This window comes from Cebidichthys violaceus, unplaced genomic scaffold (assembly GCF_023349555.1).
Source record: "Cebidichthys violaceus isolate CVI_PGR_0920_01 unplaced genomic scaffold, fCebVio1.0.p SCAF_8, whole genome shotgun sequence".
Taxonomy (NCBI): Eukaryota; Metazoa; Chordata; class Actinopteri; order Perciformes; family Stichaeidae; genus Cebidichthys; species Cebidichthys violaceus.
The window spans coordinates 16,565,311-16,580,704 of NW_027176964.1; the positions used below are offsets into that span (position 1 = coordinate 16,565,311).

Sequence of the window (15,394 nt, forward strand, 5' to 3'; positions counted from 1 at the left end):
CCTCCATCACCCTCTGGGTAAAGAGACTCTGCCGCACATCTGGAAGCTCAAATAATTGAATTTTAATTTCTCTTCAGGTGATTTCTTTTGACGTTTTTTTTTTTACCTTCATGAGCCAGTTGAAAGTTGACAGAGACATGAATGTATTTTGTTTTCTTTGTCCCTTACCATTCAGTCCAATAGGTTCAGAGTGGGGAGACAGAAATGGAGACTCATAAACCCACAAAGGTACTGGGTCAGATTCAGGCCTGGGCTTTACGTGACACAAATCATTTCTGTGTGAACTATAAAAGCATGGAAGGACCGATTTGTTTCTCATCTTTTCTGATCGTGTGTCAGACACACTTTGAACAAATCTTTGCAGAATAGAAATATACAATTCAAGAATGTCTAGTATGAACAGAAAATCCTCGTATATAAAGTGATGATATACCAGGATAGGGTTCAAGACTAGAACATGGAATCCTTGTGTTAAAGTTTCAATGATTCATGAGGAACCAGGCCGGATGGATCCATTGATTATTTTATAAAAACTAAAATAATTCGTCGTACACTGTGGCCCCTCCCTTAACCATCCTCTCTCGCTCTTTCAAGCACTCGCCTTCAGCATGTTTGTTGCATTAAATTCCAAATATCTGTGACCCGGATTAGTCAGCGCTGTAATACGTGTAATTGCATGGCAGCGGAGCTCCGCTATCTTTATTGTTGTTCTTTTCTCAGATTAGAGAGTTTCAAAGTACATGCAGATATGATCTAACCGGGACAGGTGAATAAGCACATCGCTTGGATGTCAATAATAGTTTGCAGCTTAGTACAGATAACGCAGATTGCTGTGTTATTGCTAAGTTGCTGATGATATCGCACCGTAAATCCATATTGTCGTGTCCATTTGGATGCACGTGACTTCAGGGTTAGGAAGAGTTGCAGCCACTCGTGGGTATAGTCGGGATGAAAGGAAAACATATTCAACACATCTGGAAGTGATTCACCGAATGATATGAAATTCACCATGAAACCACAGCCACAGCTGCTGAGATGATTCCAGGTAGACCCGCTTTTCAGATCCACATAGGACAGAGAGGCAGAGACGGCGCTCTAAGAATACGGCCGTGAAATGCATGCTGGACGGCTCCGATCTGGAGCGCAGCGATAACTCTGATGAGCACAAAATGATTTCGGTGCCAAGCAGCTTGTGTGGAAAATTCTCGGTGTGTCACAAATAAGAGAAACGAAAGCAAGATGAATGAAGATTAAACACACCTCAAAGCGATATGACAGCTCAGCACCTTTTTTTTTCATTGTCCATCATAAGCACGAGATAACTGCCTTCCTCTCCACACGTTTCTCCGTCACTTCCTGAGCTACAAAGTGTCTTGTGAGTTGTGGGTTTCGGTTCTTTTCAGTCACGTAGTTTTGTTGGTCAGCTCTCAATGTTGACCCGTAGTCACTCCATTATTCATTACAAGTCAAGATTTAGATCAGTTTCTGCAGAGTAAATATCTATCATCGGTATAGGAACCGATATGTAAATGATGCCCGTGTTTAGTGGTGAAATATATTATATTAACATGGATTTTATTATCTAATTATATAATTTAATTGGAATTTATTATTTGTGTTATAATCTTTTCAGATTTCTCCCCTTTGATTTGAAAATGTGTTCATGTTTTATAGATCAGTTATAAGTGAGTATTTTTTTGCAAAAATTAATGAAAAAATACATGTGTGTGTTTCCTCCTCCAGCTTTGTTATTTCATCTTTCTGTTAAATTCATCAGAACCTTTCTCTCCTCTCTCCTCTCTCCTCTCAGCATGTTGAGTCTACTGAGGAAACAGGACACATCCCTGTTCATATGAACTCTACACACCTGTGTACGTTCATATGAACATGTTTACCAAAGTACAGATTCAATCGCTCAGCTTTTCCTCGTTCTGTTCTCGTTTTATTAATCCCAATTCAGATTCTGTCAACGCTCCTAAGATGTTTTGCCCTGCTCTGCCCTCAGCTGGTGGAAGACTGCTACAGCATCCTGAAGGAGTACAGCCTTTGCTTTTATTCAGAGAGATCCATATTTCCCAATAAGGAAAGCTGCGTACCCTCTTTATTAAAGGCAAAAGACACACACCCAACAGCAATGGTGGTGCTCGAAGTGGTAGAGCTTTCCTGACTACTTTCACCCGTTAAAATCATCATCAACACAAAGACAATCATGTGAACAGGATGTCAACTTTGCTAAATTTTTCAATTAGGGGTTTAATCACAATTCAGTTAATCTAAAGCATGTGAATACAACCAAATTAAATCAACACTGTTACAAATCCTTCTACGGAGACATTTTTAAGCACACCTTTTTCTATATTTGTACATCGTTTATGAGTGTAAGTGAATATCTCCTACATTAAAGATTTGATTCATACGGTGCAGTGTTATAAGACTTATAACATAGTTCAACTAATAGCTGAACACATTGCTACAGCAAGAGTCCCAACAACGTTTTAAAAGTTAGCTGAAGATTGCCATGGCTAGCCTTTATTAGCTTAAGCTACATTTAAACAGCGTTAACACTATTTATTTTTGCCGTGCTATTTAGCTATTTCTTCTAATTTTAAATAATTCGATGCGCTAATATTCTGGTAAATTGGTTTGTTATCCCGCATAAATTAAGAAAATAGTTTTATTCACTCATGGAGATCTAAAACAGCTAAATTGGTCCTGCTAAAAAGGTAACTAGCCTAGCGTAGCAGGGTTTAACAGTAAGCTAACTGCCATTTTAGCTTTTGATTCGAGTGAAGTTCAACTTTTTAGTTTGCTTTTGCGGGACACCGTGATTCAAAAATAATAAATACTTCGACAAAATGTAATGTTGAAATGTACTGTAATGTTTTCTGTGTCACACAGGCTCCAAACATGAACCCGCTTAGCAGCAGAGGCCTCCGCGGTACAACAGCGGGCAAACGGCCGGACGGGAATAAGGACCCGGATGTTGAGCAACAGCAGCAGCAGCGCCCCCTGCTGCCGGAGTCCCTGTATTGAACCGCTACACGGCTACCGCAGCAGCCAACGGCAGCAGCAGCGTCTCTACTGTCACCACCGGGACTGCCTGTCCTCCCAAGGCAGTGTTGTTACAGCAATAAACCGTTACATGCGAAGACCAACCATCTGCAGACAAAAATGGTGAGTCAGCACTGTGCTGATATGCGCAGATACTTGTGTGTTTGATCTGTTTGTAGCAGGTTAAAAGCGGGCTGTCAGCCTCCCCATCGCACTACCTTTTAATGTATAGTTGCAATGGTGTCGGTGCAACAAGCTGCAATGAAGTGTGTGTGTGCGCGTGTCAGGTGTGTGTGTGTGTGTGTGTGTGTGTGTGTGTGTGTGTGTGTGTGTGTGTGTGTGTGTGTGTGTGTGTGTGTGTGTGTGTGTGAAAAGGATGCCGATGCTCTGGTAGTGTGATCATATAAAGGCTCTGCATGCAGTCTGTTTAAAACATACGCAGCAGCAGCAGCAGCAGCAGCAGCAGGGCCTTCACTTCACTTGCACGGCCCGCTCTGCTTCACTGTGACGCTCACAGCAAATCCTTTAATATCAAGCTGCTGCTGCTGCTGCTGCTGTAGCAGCATGACTGCACAAATATCGGGTGTTGACACACTGCGAGAGAGGAGAGAGTCGGCGCATGTCCAATTCACATGATGGAGAGGGGGGGGGGGGGGGGGGGGGGGGGGGAATCATGTTTCTCCCTCAGTTGTAGATTTGGATTAGATTACAAGAGATCCCATATGACAGGAGAATAGATATATTATTACATATAATACGTCACCGACAGCGAGAGCTGCAGTGGATTTCGTTTAAATGGTGGATGGTGATTTTATAATAGCTTATAATGAATTCTTATTATGATATAATAGCCTTTGATTGCGAACAAACATCTCTTGAAAAGCCTTCATCGTGTAAATAAAGGCCTGAGTCTCTTCTTAATGCATGCATACATCATTGTATTACTGCATGTTAGGCCTCACTTGTATCTTGTATTTGTGATCTCAGAGGATTGAGCATGAGCAACATATATTGCTTCAAATAAAACTCGGCATTCACCTTTAAATATGAAGAATTCGAGGTACGACGTGAATGTCGTTCCCTCGTGATTGTGAGGCGGTTCAGCTCGGCCTGGCCAGCCACAGCTTGGTGACTCGGTCATTCCTGACGAGTCGCTTGATTAGGAACCAGGAGGTAAAGTTGTTTATGCCCACACTCCTTCCTCGCAGTCAGGTTTCAAGTGTCTTTCTTTTTGTAGCTGTTCTTGGAACGGCTGCAGGGATCTGGCAGTGGCCATAGATACATATGATATGATGAATAAGATGAGCTGGTTGTAAATGGATGAATGTAACCCCCCCCCCCCCCACCAGGTGAACTTCACTGTGGATCAGATCCGTGCCATCATGGACAAGAAGTCCAACATCAGGAACATGTCTGTGATTGCCCACGTGGATCACGGGAAGTCCACTCTGACGGACTCGCTGGTGTCGAAGGCGGGGATCATCGCCTCCTCCCGCGCCGGAGAGACGCGCTTCACGGACACGCGCAAAGACGAGCAGGAGCGCTGCATCACCATCAAATCGACGTAGGTGCTTCAGAGACGTGGGTTTAGGGCACAGCTCCGTGTTCATTGGTGCAACCTGTTAAAAGTGGTGAAATGACGAAAACGAAAGAAAAGAGCGCGGACAGGAATCACATCACATCGCAGTAAGATGATGATTCAAAAAGTACTGCGTTGTTATGTTCCAGAGGAGAAACACACGGGGGGGGGGGTCTGTAGCTCTTATATTATTAACGAGAAATACTTAAATGCTGCAAAAGTGTCACGTCTCGTATTGTATTTGAGCCTTCACATGCCCACCATTTCTACTTTCTTGCCACTTTGGACGACGCCAAAGTACAATACAAGGTTGATTCATAATCACGGGTTGTTAATGGAGTTATTAAAACGATCTAAGCAGTAACTTTGTAAAGGCAGAACACGTGTTTGTACCAGAAAAGTCCTTATTCTAGCCGTGTATTTTCAGCAGCCTTGGGATTTTTTTTAGTTCCTTTTTATTTAAATGTTGTGTTCAACGATGTGTATGTGCATTTTAAAATCTAAAAAACCAAATATTTACTGAAATCATTCCGCACATCTGCCTCACTTGAGTCAGAGGACCGTCTGGCTCATTCCAGTATTGTGATGCCTTGTGGTGAACAGTGAACGAGCCTTTCGCTGTTCCCTCCGTCACGCAGGGCCATCTCTTTGTACTATGAGCTTGGAGAAAACGACCTGGCGTTCATCAAGCACAGTAAAGACGGAAACGGCTTCCTCATCAACCTGATCGATTCTCCCGGTCACGTCGACTTCTCCTCCGAGGTCACCGCCGCCCTCAGGGTCACCGACGGAGCCCTGGTAGTGGTGGACTGCGTCTCGGGTAATAACGACGCCCTCGTCCTCCGCACCCTACACGCCCCCCCGCTCTCTCTCTCTCTCTCTCTCTCTCTCTCTCTCTCTCTCTCTCTCTCTCTCTCTCTCTCTCTCTCTCTCTCGCTTTTTAACAGAGGCTCACCCGTTCGTGTGCTCTGACAGGCGTGTGTGTGCAGACGGAGACCGTGCTGCGGCAGGCGATCGCCGAGCGCATCAAGCCGGTCCTGATGATGAACAAGATGGACCGGGCCCTACTCGAGCTGCAGCTGGAGCCAGAGGAGCTTTTCCAGACTTTTCAGCGCATCGTAGAGAACGTCAACGTCATCATCTCCACCTACGGGGAGGATGAGGGGGGGCCCATGGGGAACATCATGGTGAGGCAGATGCTCGGAGACAGAGATATGCTAAAATAGCCGTGATTTGTTTACTACAGCTGCGATTTCTGAGAAAGGCTGAAGCTCTTTTTCTTTTCCTCAGATTGACCCCGCTATCGGAACGGTTGGGTTCGGCTCCGGCCTCCACGGCTGGGCGTTCACCTTGAAGCAGTTCGCCGAGATGTACGTGGCGAAGTACACTTCGAGAGGACATGCTCTGGGACCGGCGGCGAGGTGTAAGAAAGTGGAGGCCATGATGAAGAAACTGTGGGGGGACAGGTAAACCTGGCGCTCAACATGTCCGGACAAGAAGTATGCGTCACATAATAACTTAACATGAGGCTGAAAAGCAGCGCTTGACTGCACTCTCTGGTTGAAAGTTTTAAGCTTGTTGTATCTCAGACGTGTGCTCTGCTGCACCTGTAACCGCAACACAACAGTGATGCACGGTGCACAAACCACACACTGAAGTACACTTCCTAATCACAAGAAGCAAAACCTCGATTTTTCAGCTGGTGTTAAGTTGCTCTTTAAATTATTCTTGCGCACGTCCGCAAGACATTTTTATTTTAATAATAACTGGCATATATTGCACAATTACAACAGGATTATGAGCTAGATGTCAATCATCTGAGTGTCATGATGTTGTGCAATAATTCATATACAGATATTTTGATCCAAATGCCGGCAAGTTCAGTAAGACTGCCACCGGTCCTGACGGCCAGAAACTTCCCCGCACCTTCAGCCAGCTCGTTTTGGACCCCATCTTTAAGGTGAATGGAGAGAAGAAGAAAACCTACAGTTAATATGTTTACTAAGTCAAGCCTTCGTGTTTCTGATGGGCCTTCACACGTCTCTGTGTTGGTTAAAACTGAATTTAAAGCGCCTGCATGTAGGATTTTAACATTTCTGTCCTTGGCACCTTTTAGTGGTAACACCAAAAAACAAACTGTGGTTGACAGAAAAGGCAAACAACCAGGAGGACATGAGGAGGAAGAAGCTGAAAGCAGTGCACAGATTTTCACCAGTATTTCTCTACAAACCACAATTCGCCCTCGCAATTATTTCAAAGATTACGTAAAAGTGTACGCATAGGATGACTTTAAGGCGATGACTTTGGGATCGAGTTTGATGCCGTTCTCGCCGTCTAGGTTTTTGACGTCATCATGAACTTCAAGAAGGACGAGATTGCCAAAGTGATTGAGAAGCTGGACGTCAAGCTAGACTCCGATGACAAGGAGAAAGAGGGGAAGCCTCTGCTGAAGGCTGTGATGCGTCGATGGCTGCCTGCCGGGGAGGCCCTGCTCCAGATGATCACCATCCACCTGCCCTCCCCCGTCACCGCTCAGAAGTACCGCTGTGAGCTGCTCTACGAAGGGCCCGGAGACGACGAGGCTGCCATGGGTCAGTGGAACATTTCCTGCAGCGCCGCGCGTCTCTACGCTCTGGAGAAGACAGAATTTGTAAGCTGTATTTTAGCTTTACTGTACGCAGGGCTTACTGTCTCTGCTGTCTCCTCAGGTATCAAGAACTGCGATCCTAAGGCTCCTCTGATCATGTACATTTCCAAGATGGTCCCAACCAACGACAAGGGTCGCTTCTATGCGTTTGGCCGCGTATTCTCTGGCTGCGTGGCCACCGGCCTGAAAGTGCGTATCATGGGGCCAAACTTCACCCCTGGCAAGAAGGAGGACCTTTACATCAAACCCATCCAGAGGTGAGCATGTCGAGGAAATAAAAAACCCACTACACTGAGGCCTGAGGTGGTAGAAAAGCCAGTTTGTCCTCTCACACTTTTGTTTTCATGCTTTTGTTGGCAACTTCTTACATCCATTTCCTTTTTTTCTCCTTCATCCAGGACCATTCTGATGATGGGTCGGTACGTGGAGCCCATAGAAGATGTCCCATGTGGGAACATCGTGGGTCTCGTTGGAGTAGACCAGTTCCTGATTAAGACGGGGACTATTACCACCTTTGAACAAGTAGAGTGTTGCTTGTGCAATCAATTACCGGCGCACCACACAGTGTGTCATTAGTTATTTATACTGCGTTGTTGCTCACTGTCGGTTACAGCAACACTTTTATCTCGGTGACTCTGGCTCTGTCCGCAGGCCCACAACATGAGGGTGATGAAGTTCAGCGTGAGCCCCGTGGTCAGAGTTGCTGTGGAGGCCAAGAACCCCGCCGACCTGCCCAAGCTGGTGGAGGGCCTGAAGCGCCTGGCCAAGTCTGACCCCATGGTGCAGTGCATCATCGAGGAGTCCGGGGAGCACATCATCGCCGGAGCGGGAGAGCTGCATCTGGAGATCTGCCTGAAGGACCTGGAGGAAGACCACGCCGGCATTCCACTGAAGGTGCGACGAGGAGAAGCGGGATTTGTCTGTGTTATTATTACTAATATTATTATTACTTCAATTTTGACCCCCCGTTCCTTCGTCTTGTTCCAGAAATCCGACCCGGTCGTGTCTTACAGAGAGACAGTGATGGAAGAATCAGATCAGATGTGTCTGTCCAAGTCCCCCAACAAGCACAATCGTCTCTTCATGAAGTCCCGCCCTTTCCCCGACGGCCTGGCTGAGGATATCGAGAAGGGCGACGTCGGCCATCGCCAGGAGCTCAAGGCCCGCGCGCGTTACCTCGCCGACAAGTATGAGTGGGAGGTGACGGAGGCCAGGAAGATCTGGTGCTTCGGTCCAGACGGAAGCGGGGCCAACCTGCTGATAGACATGACGAAGGGGGTTCAGTACCTCAACGAGATCAAGGACAGTGTGGTGGCCGGCTTCCAGTGGGCGACCAAAGAGGTGGGCGGCAGTTCACTTTGACTGCGAGTACATTTGAAATAATCAGCCGGGCGTAATCAAGACACAATGTAGTCTCCGATGCATTTTGCCGATAGCGTCCTTTTTGAAAGCGTGTGCTTTGGGTCAGTAAGAGTTGCGGTGTCTGTCGTCATCATGCAGGGCGCTCTGTGCGAGGAGAACATGCGCGCGGTTCGCTTCGACATTCACGACGTGACGCTGCACGCAGACGCCATCCACCGCGGCGGAGGACAGATTATTCCCACGGCTCGTAGGGTCCTGTACGCCTGCCAGCTCACCGCTCAGCCGCGACTCATGGAGCCGATCTACCTGGTGGAGATACAGGTGTGTGTGTGTGTGTGTGTGTGTGTGTGTGTGTGTGTGTGTGTGTGTGTGTGTGTGTGTGTGTGTGTGTGTGTGTGTGTGTGTGTGTGTGTGTGTGTGTGTGTGTGTGTGTGTGGAGGCAGATTACCCTCTAAAAATGAATCCTCAAAACAACATCGTGAAGTGGTGTATTGCAAAGTACCCCAAGTTTTGTAAATCTATAAATATGATTGTAGCATTGGAGATTTAAAGAAGTGACTTTCGGCTTCCAAATATCTTTTTTTTTTTATGACATTATGTAAAAACTCAATCGGAATTATTCGCTGATGCCGCTTCACGCGTCACGTCCGGTTCCTCTGCTTCCTGTCCTTGCAGTGCCCCGAGCAGGTGGTCGGCGGCATCTACGGCGTGTTGAACAGGAAACGAGGTCACGTGTTCGAGGAGTCCCAAGTGATCGGCACGCCCATGTTCGTGGTGAAAGCCTACCTGCCCGTCAACGAGTCCTTTGGTGAGTTTGTGTTTCAGTCTGTGCTGCACGACGACTTCTGAATCGGACTAGATTCTCACTAGTTACACCCAAATGTAATGCTTTTTGCAGCAACAAAATGTTTAGTTTTTAAAATCATTTATTTAATGCATCGGTCTGAGCCAGCACGTTTTAAGACGTTAGTATTTATCTGTGTTTATTGCCTCCCAGGGTTCACGGCTGACCTGCGCAGCAACACTGGAGGCCAGGCCTTTCCTCAGTGCGTGTTTGACCACTGGCAGATTCTTCAGGGAGACCCCAGCGACTCCACCACCAGAACCTTCCAGATAGTCGCCGAAATTAGGAAACGCAAAGGTCTGAAAGAGGGCATTCCCGCTCTCGACAACTACTTGGACAAATTGTAGACGTTGAGCCTGGATTCTTAAAAAAAAAAAAAAATACCAAATCAATCTCTAAACCCTAACCCCCCCCCGTGGGCACTTTAAAATCTTTGCACAGGCTTAAAGATACATCGCACAAGTTGTTTTGACTTTTTTGAGTCCGGAGCAGAAGCAAAGCTTTACGCTTTCGTTGTAGACTAGTGGAAGCGGTGATGCTTGTTTTCATTTCACAGCTACAGTTCACCCCAAGTGCCTAGGGCGAGGGTTTTGGGGAACAATTGGATAGCAGTTGTATTCCTTGTTTCTTCTATTCCTCCACATCATCATCCCCCCCCCCCCCCCCCCCCCCCCCTTCATCCACCAGGATGGGCCTGTACAGTGCACTGTGATACTGCTGCAATAATGCATATATATATATATATATATAAATGGATCATGGCCAGATTAAACCATGGAAACCACAATAAAGTGTTACAGAAGTCAAACTCCCTGGATTTGGACCTTTGTTCAGTGGATGTAATTAATAAAAACATTCAACTCATGATGAGATACTGTCATTTCTGTAGTGGACTTGATTTGGGGAAATAGCTTCTTTGCTTTTGGCAGCGAGTTAAATGAGAAGACCAAAAGCATTCTCACATTTATATGGCGAAGATAAACTGGAAACGGAAACCTTCCGTCTAAATCTTCCTTTTTCCTCCATGAGACAAACGGCCGTCAGCCTCTGTCGATTCAGTTTGTGAACTCCGTACAAAAAGCGAGTGTTAAAAAACAACAATCGGTCATTTTACGGGGTCATGGCGTAAAACTAAAAGTTTCGTTTTCAATAGAACATAAGCGGTTCTAATAATAGGAAAGCTGTACGACTGAATCACTTTTAATGTCTTTATTTGAATATCTTGTTTAAAGTTTTATTATTTGATGGATTCGTATTCCTGCTATCCCCCCCCCCCCAATTACTTCTGCACTGAACTCCCTGATACCATTTAGTTCACAGGGTTCTACTAGTGAGCTTTAGAGGCACTGAACAGAGCGGGACAGAGTTTCTAGACTTCATGATAAGAGAAGATGACCCGTTGATGGGTTTAGTCTACGCTTATATTTAGCAGACAAATCATTTTTAGATTTTCTTTCACCTAAATCATTAGTTTCCTCTGGTGAAGCGTTACTCCTCAGATGGGTTCTTTTTCCCCCCCCCCAAAAAAACACAAGCGACACGGTATCTTTCTTCACGCTTTAATTCAATAGTTATTTCAAGTTACATATATAATGTTAATAAATGACACTTTTAATATACAACCCTTTTACCTTCCACACAGAGAGGGAAAGCTCTTCCGTCCACACTTTTTAAAACAAAGCTAAAAAGAAACTTATGTGAAGAGTTAGTGTGCATCCATAGAACAACCGAATGAACGTACGCAAAGGCCGAGAAGTGCAAGGTATCTTGGGAATAGGCAACTACCAAGCAAGGACACACGATATCACAGATTGTACTTTATGTAGAAACCCGAAAAACTAAATTGCTTACCATTATCGTGTTGAGATGAATATGAAGTTTGGTTTGAGGTCTACCAGTCTATGGAAGTTACAGCTGATGTGAACTCGAGTGAAATGCTGGTCTGTACTGAACTGGTGATATGGATCTCGTCTTGGCAGATCTGTACATTCATACAGTTTGTGACTCCTCTGCACTAATTCTGCGACGTACAGGAAGGGGAACTGTACAGCTTAAGTAGAATTCAGTGTCGAGCTTTTACGCCGTCGATCCACAGCGGTGACGTCGACACTGCGAGTAATCTGAGAGGCTCCTCCCTCTTTTCCTCCTCCCTCGTGGAGTCGGTAACAGTCACGTCCGTTTCAGAGGCCGGCATCACTACAACACAACGGGGATGAAAAGGAAGCTGCTGATAAAGAGAGAGGCAGCATCTCAAATGACGAGCTACGCTCCATGTAGTGACCTACGTGGCCTTTCTTTTTTTTTAGTTTTTGGCTATTTGTCTTCGCATGTGGCCAACTGTAGTTGCACTATATGGAGGGAACAGTATGATGTCTGAGAGATTAGTCCCCAGAACGGCTGCTGATGTGTGGCGCGCGCCCCCCCCGCCCTCCCTCCCCCTCCCCCTCCCCCTCCCCCGCGCTGGTGTCAGGTCGTCACATTTTGATGGAAGATCGTCGCGATGTCGGGAGGCGACTATGTGTAGAAGATGACCTCGGGGATCTGTCCGTCCTCTACAGAAGTGCCGTTGTTGTTGCCCGCCGCGTAGCAGAAAGTGAAACACGTCTTCGTGCCAGTGGATGACGACTCGTGCGTTACCTTCCGCATTCCCTTAGTCCCGTAATGAGAGTCCGGGCCCTGCAAGACAGACGGACGGAGATGTGGGATAAACTGGTAACGCTGCATAGCGACAGATCAGATATTCTAAAATTTTAAATCTAAAAAAAAAAGACATTTAAAGACAATTTATAAACCAAACGATGAGTAAATAATCATTAGTCGCAGCCCTGGAAACAAAACAAAACATGCATCTTTTCCTAGACTCATAAAAAAAAAAGCGTAGTGCTGCACATGCATGTGGTATTATCACCAACACATCACGGACCTTCAGTGTAGCGCAGGCAGTGTAGTTGACGTTGGGTAATATCTCCACCGGTTCTTTGAACATGACTCTGAAGGTGTTGGCTGACCCGTCGCAGCTGAAGCCCGTGTCGTTCTGGCCCAGCACCGTGTTGCTGTCCGTGTGAATGATCTGCGTCGAGACACAAGCGTCCAAAAATACGTTATAGTACGCGCCTCCGACGTACAGCGGGAAACCAGACACACACTTCCCGAAGGGTTCAGGCTCCACACCTGTATGTTGACTTGGTAGTCTGTGGGTCCGTGTATAGAGCCGTAGAGACCGAAGCCAACCACGAATATCCTTCTGTTTACCGAGAACCTGAGCGGGAACACATCAAGAGAGAGAGGGGAGAGGGAATGAAAGTGATGCACAATGGTCGACTAAAATAACTTTTATCTTTATTTAAGATGCTCACCGTATGCGGTCGCTCGTCCCGCTGTAACCCCAGCGGCTCTCCACCTGCCCAAAGCGCGTGATGCTGCACTCCTTCCCGCGGAGGCAGCAGCGAGGCCGGTCGATGAATTCGACGCGAGGCTTCGGGTTCACGGTGAAGTGAAGGAAGAGACTCACCACCTCTCTGTCGGTCAGAATACTGGACTGGGCCGGACCTGACGGGACGACGACAAGGACGACAAGGATCAGGCTCGGAAGCACAGGATGTGTGTGTGTGTGTGTGTGTGTAAAGCTACAGTGTTGGTGTCATTGTGTTTCTGTTCACCTGCAGCGAACTCCTCAATGGTCATGAGAGGGAAGCGGATGAGCGTGAGAGCCTTGCCCAGCACTTTGCGCTTGTTCTCGGGCGTTGGCTGCAGCTGCTGCCTGTGGGTCTCTGCGTCCGCCCAGCGCACCGAAGCGCCGAACAAACGCACCTCCCTCACGCCGAGAGTGTCCCTCTCCAACACCGCCACCAATGTATCTAAGAGAGGGAAAACTCAAGGAGTTAGGCCGTTATTCTGGAAAAACAATACGCTGCAATAATGACACCCGCGAGGTGACATTACCCAAATCTATGTCCGTGAAGCCTTCAGCGGCGAGAGCATCCCCAGTGTTCTTATCGATGTTCTCTAGACAGAGGCTGGCAAGCTGAGGCTCATCAAACAACCGCGCCTGAAACGACGAACACACCGCCGGTCAAGTCACATGCAAGAACTGATCTACAGGCATCGCTAGGGTGGGGAAGGGGGGAAGGGGGGGGATGCAGACCTGTGTGAGCAGCATGAAAGCATTGTCTGCTCTCAGGTTCTTCTTGAGGAACTCCACACAGTGAGCCTCCAGCGCTGGCACCGCGTACTTCTTAGCCGTATATAGCGTGGTCATCACCGTCTCAGGCCCGATCTGGACTTCGTCAGAGTAGAGAAACCTGCAGCAGGTCCACAAGTTATAATCAGACGTTGCGAGTTTCAAATTCCAAATCTATTGACTTGTATGCTTGATGAATTTGAATCGTATGATAAATACATATTCTGTCTATTTCCAAAAATGCTGTGATGACAAGTAAAGAGCATTCAAAAACACGCCCACTTTCGGGACAGCCTAATCACCAGTTTAAAGGGCACGCCCTCACACACACACACACACACACACACACGCCTTACTTTAGCAGGGCCAGAAAGGCAGCTGGCTCCACATCAGGAAGCTCAATCTCCGTCGAGGTTGTCGCCATCCCACCGTTGAACATGGCATCAAACACTGCGCTCCCCACGGCCAGAACAAACCTGACAACGTCAACAATCAGCAGCAGCAAAGACTAAAAAAAGAAGCCCTTTCGCTTTTCTTTTTTTTCACAGTTAGCTAGCTAATATTATAGGGGAAAAAACAAGCTGTAGTTAATTTTATTTACGTTACCTGTGCGCAGGTATCCTCTGAACCCCCATTCCTTTGCCCACTAAAAAATGAACGTCACTGAGCACTTCGTTGTTGAAGAGGAACGCAAACCTCTCCTTGACGGTGCTCTTCGTCGCCTGCCAGTTGTACACCGGCTCTCGGTACACCAGCACGGAGGCAGCTGCCGGAGTGGCGCTCGGTGCTCCCGACGCCGACGCGTTTGACGCTGCGGTGGCTGCCATGTTGGACGCCGGGGTGGCCATTACTCCGGCTGCCGCAGCACCTGCCGCAGCGGACTGCTGCAGGGAGTTCTGCGCAGTCGGCTGAGCTCCGCTCGAAACACCGTTGCTGTCTCCGCCGCCAGGCCCCAGCTGCGGGTTGGGTCGCCTCGCCGCTCCCTGTGCTCCGCCGGCCGCACCGGCCGCTCCGCCGTTGGACGCCGGCATGGAGAAAACGCTGTTGCTGGGCTGGCTGTTTCCCAGAGGACCCGGACCGGAGAAATTAAGGCAAGGAGGCCTACCGCTGTTGTCTCCAGCAGCCATCTTGAACCGAGTGTAGGCGTAAACAACACTCTTCGTCGCTTTAAGTATTTCTAGTACTCGACAGTCACAGCTGCCCTCTGGCGGCTGTTATTGGTACTGCTACGTGCTCTCCTGAGCATCAGAATCAGCTTTATTGGTTTTCCCATTGCTCTCAACGTACAATAAGAATATACAAGAAACATATCAAGGACAAAAAACAAGGACATTAAAGACAACAAAGTAGAACGGAGAAACTAAACAAACACATTTAACATGTAACTACTATGTTGGGTTTGGGATATTAATGCAGAATGGTGGATATGAAAGTGGCTTATATATACTGCAGCAGCACTCTCCCCTGCTATTGTTAAAAAAACATATTTTGAAGTTGTTCTAGTTGACATAACAAAATATAAGAATACATATAAATATAGGATTGCGTACAAAATGTCACTGAGACTTTGATTCTATAAGCATATTACAAATTACTGCTTGCCTTATTGAGCAAACAAATTACTTTGAAACATAATAAATACTATTTTCCCTATCTTCAATACTTTACATGCGATCTGTGTTGTAATATTTGTAGAAACTGCAATCTTTGGTGAGAAATATTAGGCTATAT

The 15,394-nt window shown here is 46.9% G+C and overlaps 2 protein-coding genes across 3 annotated transcripts; one reads left to right on the forward strand and one right to left on the reverse strand.

The window, feature by feature from the left end:
* Positions 1 to 1,027: 1,027 nt before the first annotated feature.
* On the forward strand, positions 1,028 to 10,347 carry LOC137892436 (elongation factor 2b). Of its 2 annotated transcripts, none has more exons than XM_068737551.1 (15): positions 1,028 to 1,045; positions 2,899 to 3,174; positions 4,401 to 4,615; positions 5,269 to 5,450; positions 5,606 to 5,817; positions 5,921 to 6,096; positions 6,485 to 6,590; positions 6,969 to 7,221; positions 7,339 to 7,534; positions 7,676 to 7,799; positions 7,929 to 8,171; positions 8,265 to 8,618; positions 8,778 to 8,960; positions 9,315 to 9,447; positions 9,637 to 10,347. In XM_068737551.1, exons 2-15 carry the CDS (start codon positions 3,172 to 3,174, stop codon positions 9,828 to 9,830), a joined length of 2,574 nt encoding a protein of 857 aa, XP_068593652.1. In that variant the 5' UTR covers positions 1,028 to 1,045; positions 2,899 to 3,171; the 3' UTR covers positions 9,831 to 10,347. The 2 variants fall into 2 exon arrangements, with proteins under 2 accessions (XP_068593652.1, XP_068593651.1); XM_068737550.1 differs by lacking the exon at positions 1,028 to 1,045 and adding an exon at positions 1,253 to 1,375.
* Positions 10,348 to 11,926: 1,579 nt separating this feature from the next.
* Positions 11,927 to 14,817, reverse strand: LOC137866063 (BTB/POZ domain-containing protein 2). Its single transcript, XM_068701717.1, has 9 exons — positions 14,270 to 14,817; positions 14,020 to 14,139; positions 13,628 to 13,784; positions 13,426 to 13,531; positions 13,143 to 13,340; positions 12,840 to 13,032; positions 12,655 to 12,742; positions 12,407 to 12,553; positions 11,927 to 12,159 (listed from the first exon to the last, which is right to left on the reverse strand). The coding sequence occupies exons 1-9, from the start codon at positions 14,788 to 14,790 to the stop codon at positions 11,998 to 12,000; spliced, it is 1,692 nt and encodes a 563-aa protein (XP_068557818.1). The 5' UTR covers positions 14,791 to 14,817; the 3' UTR covers positions 11,927 to 11,997.
* Between the last annotated feature and the right edge of the window lie 577 nt (positions 14,818 to 15,394).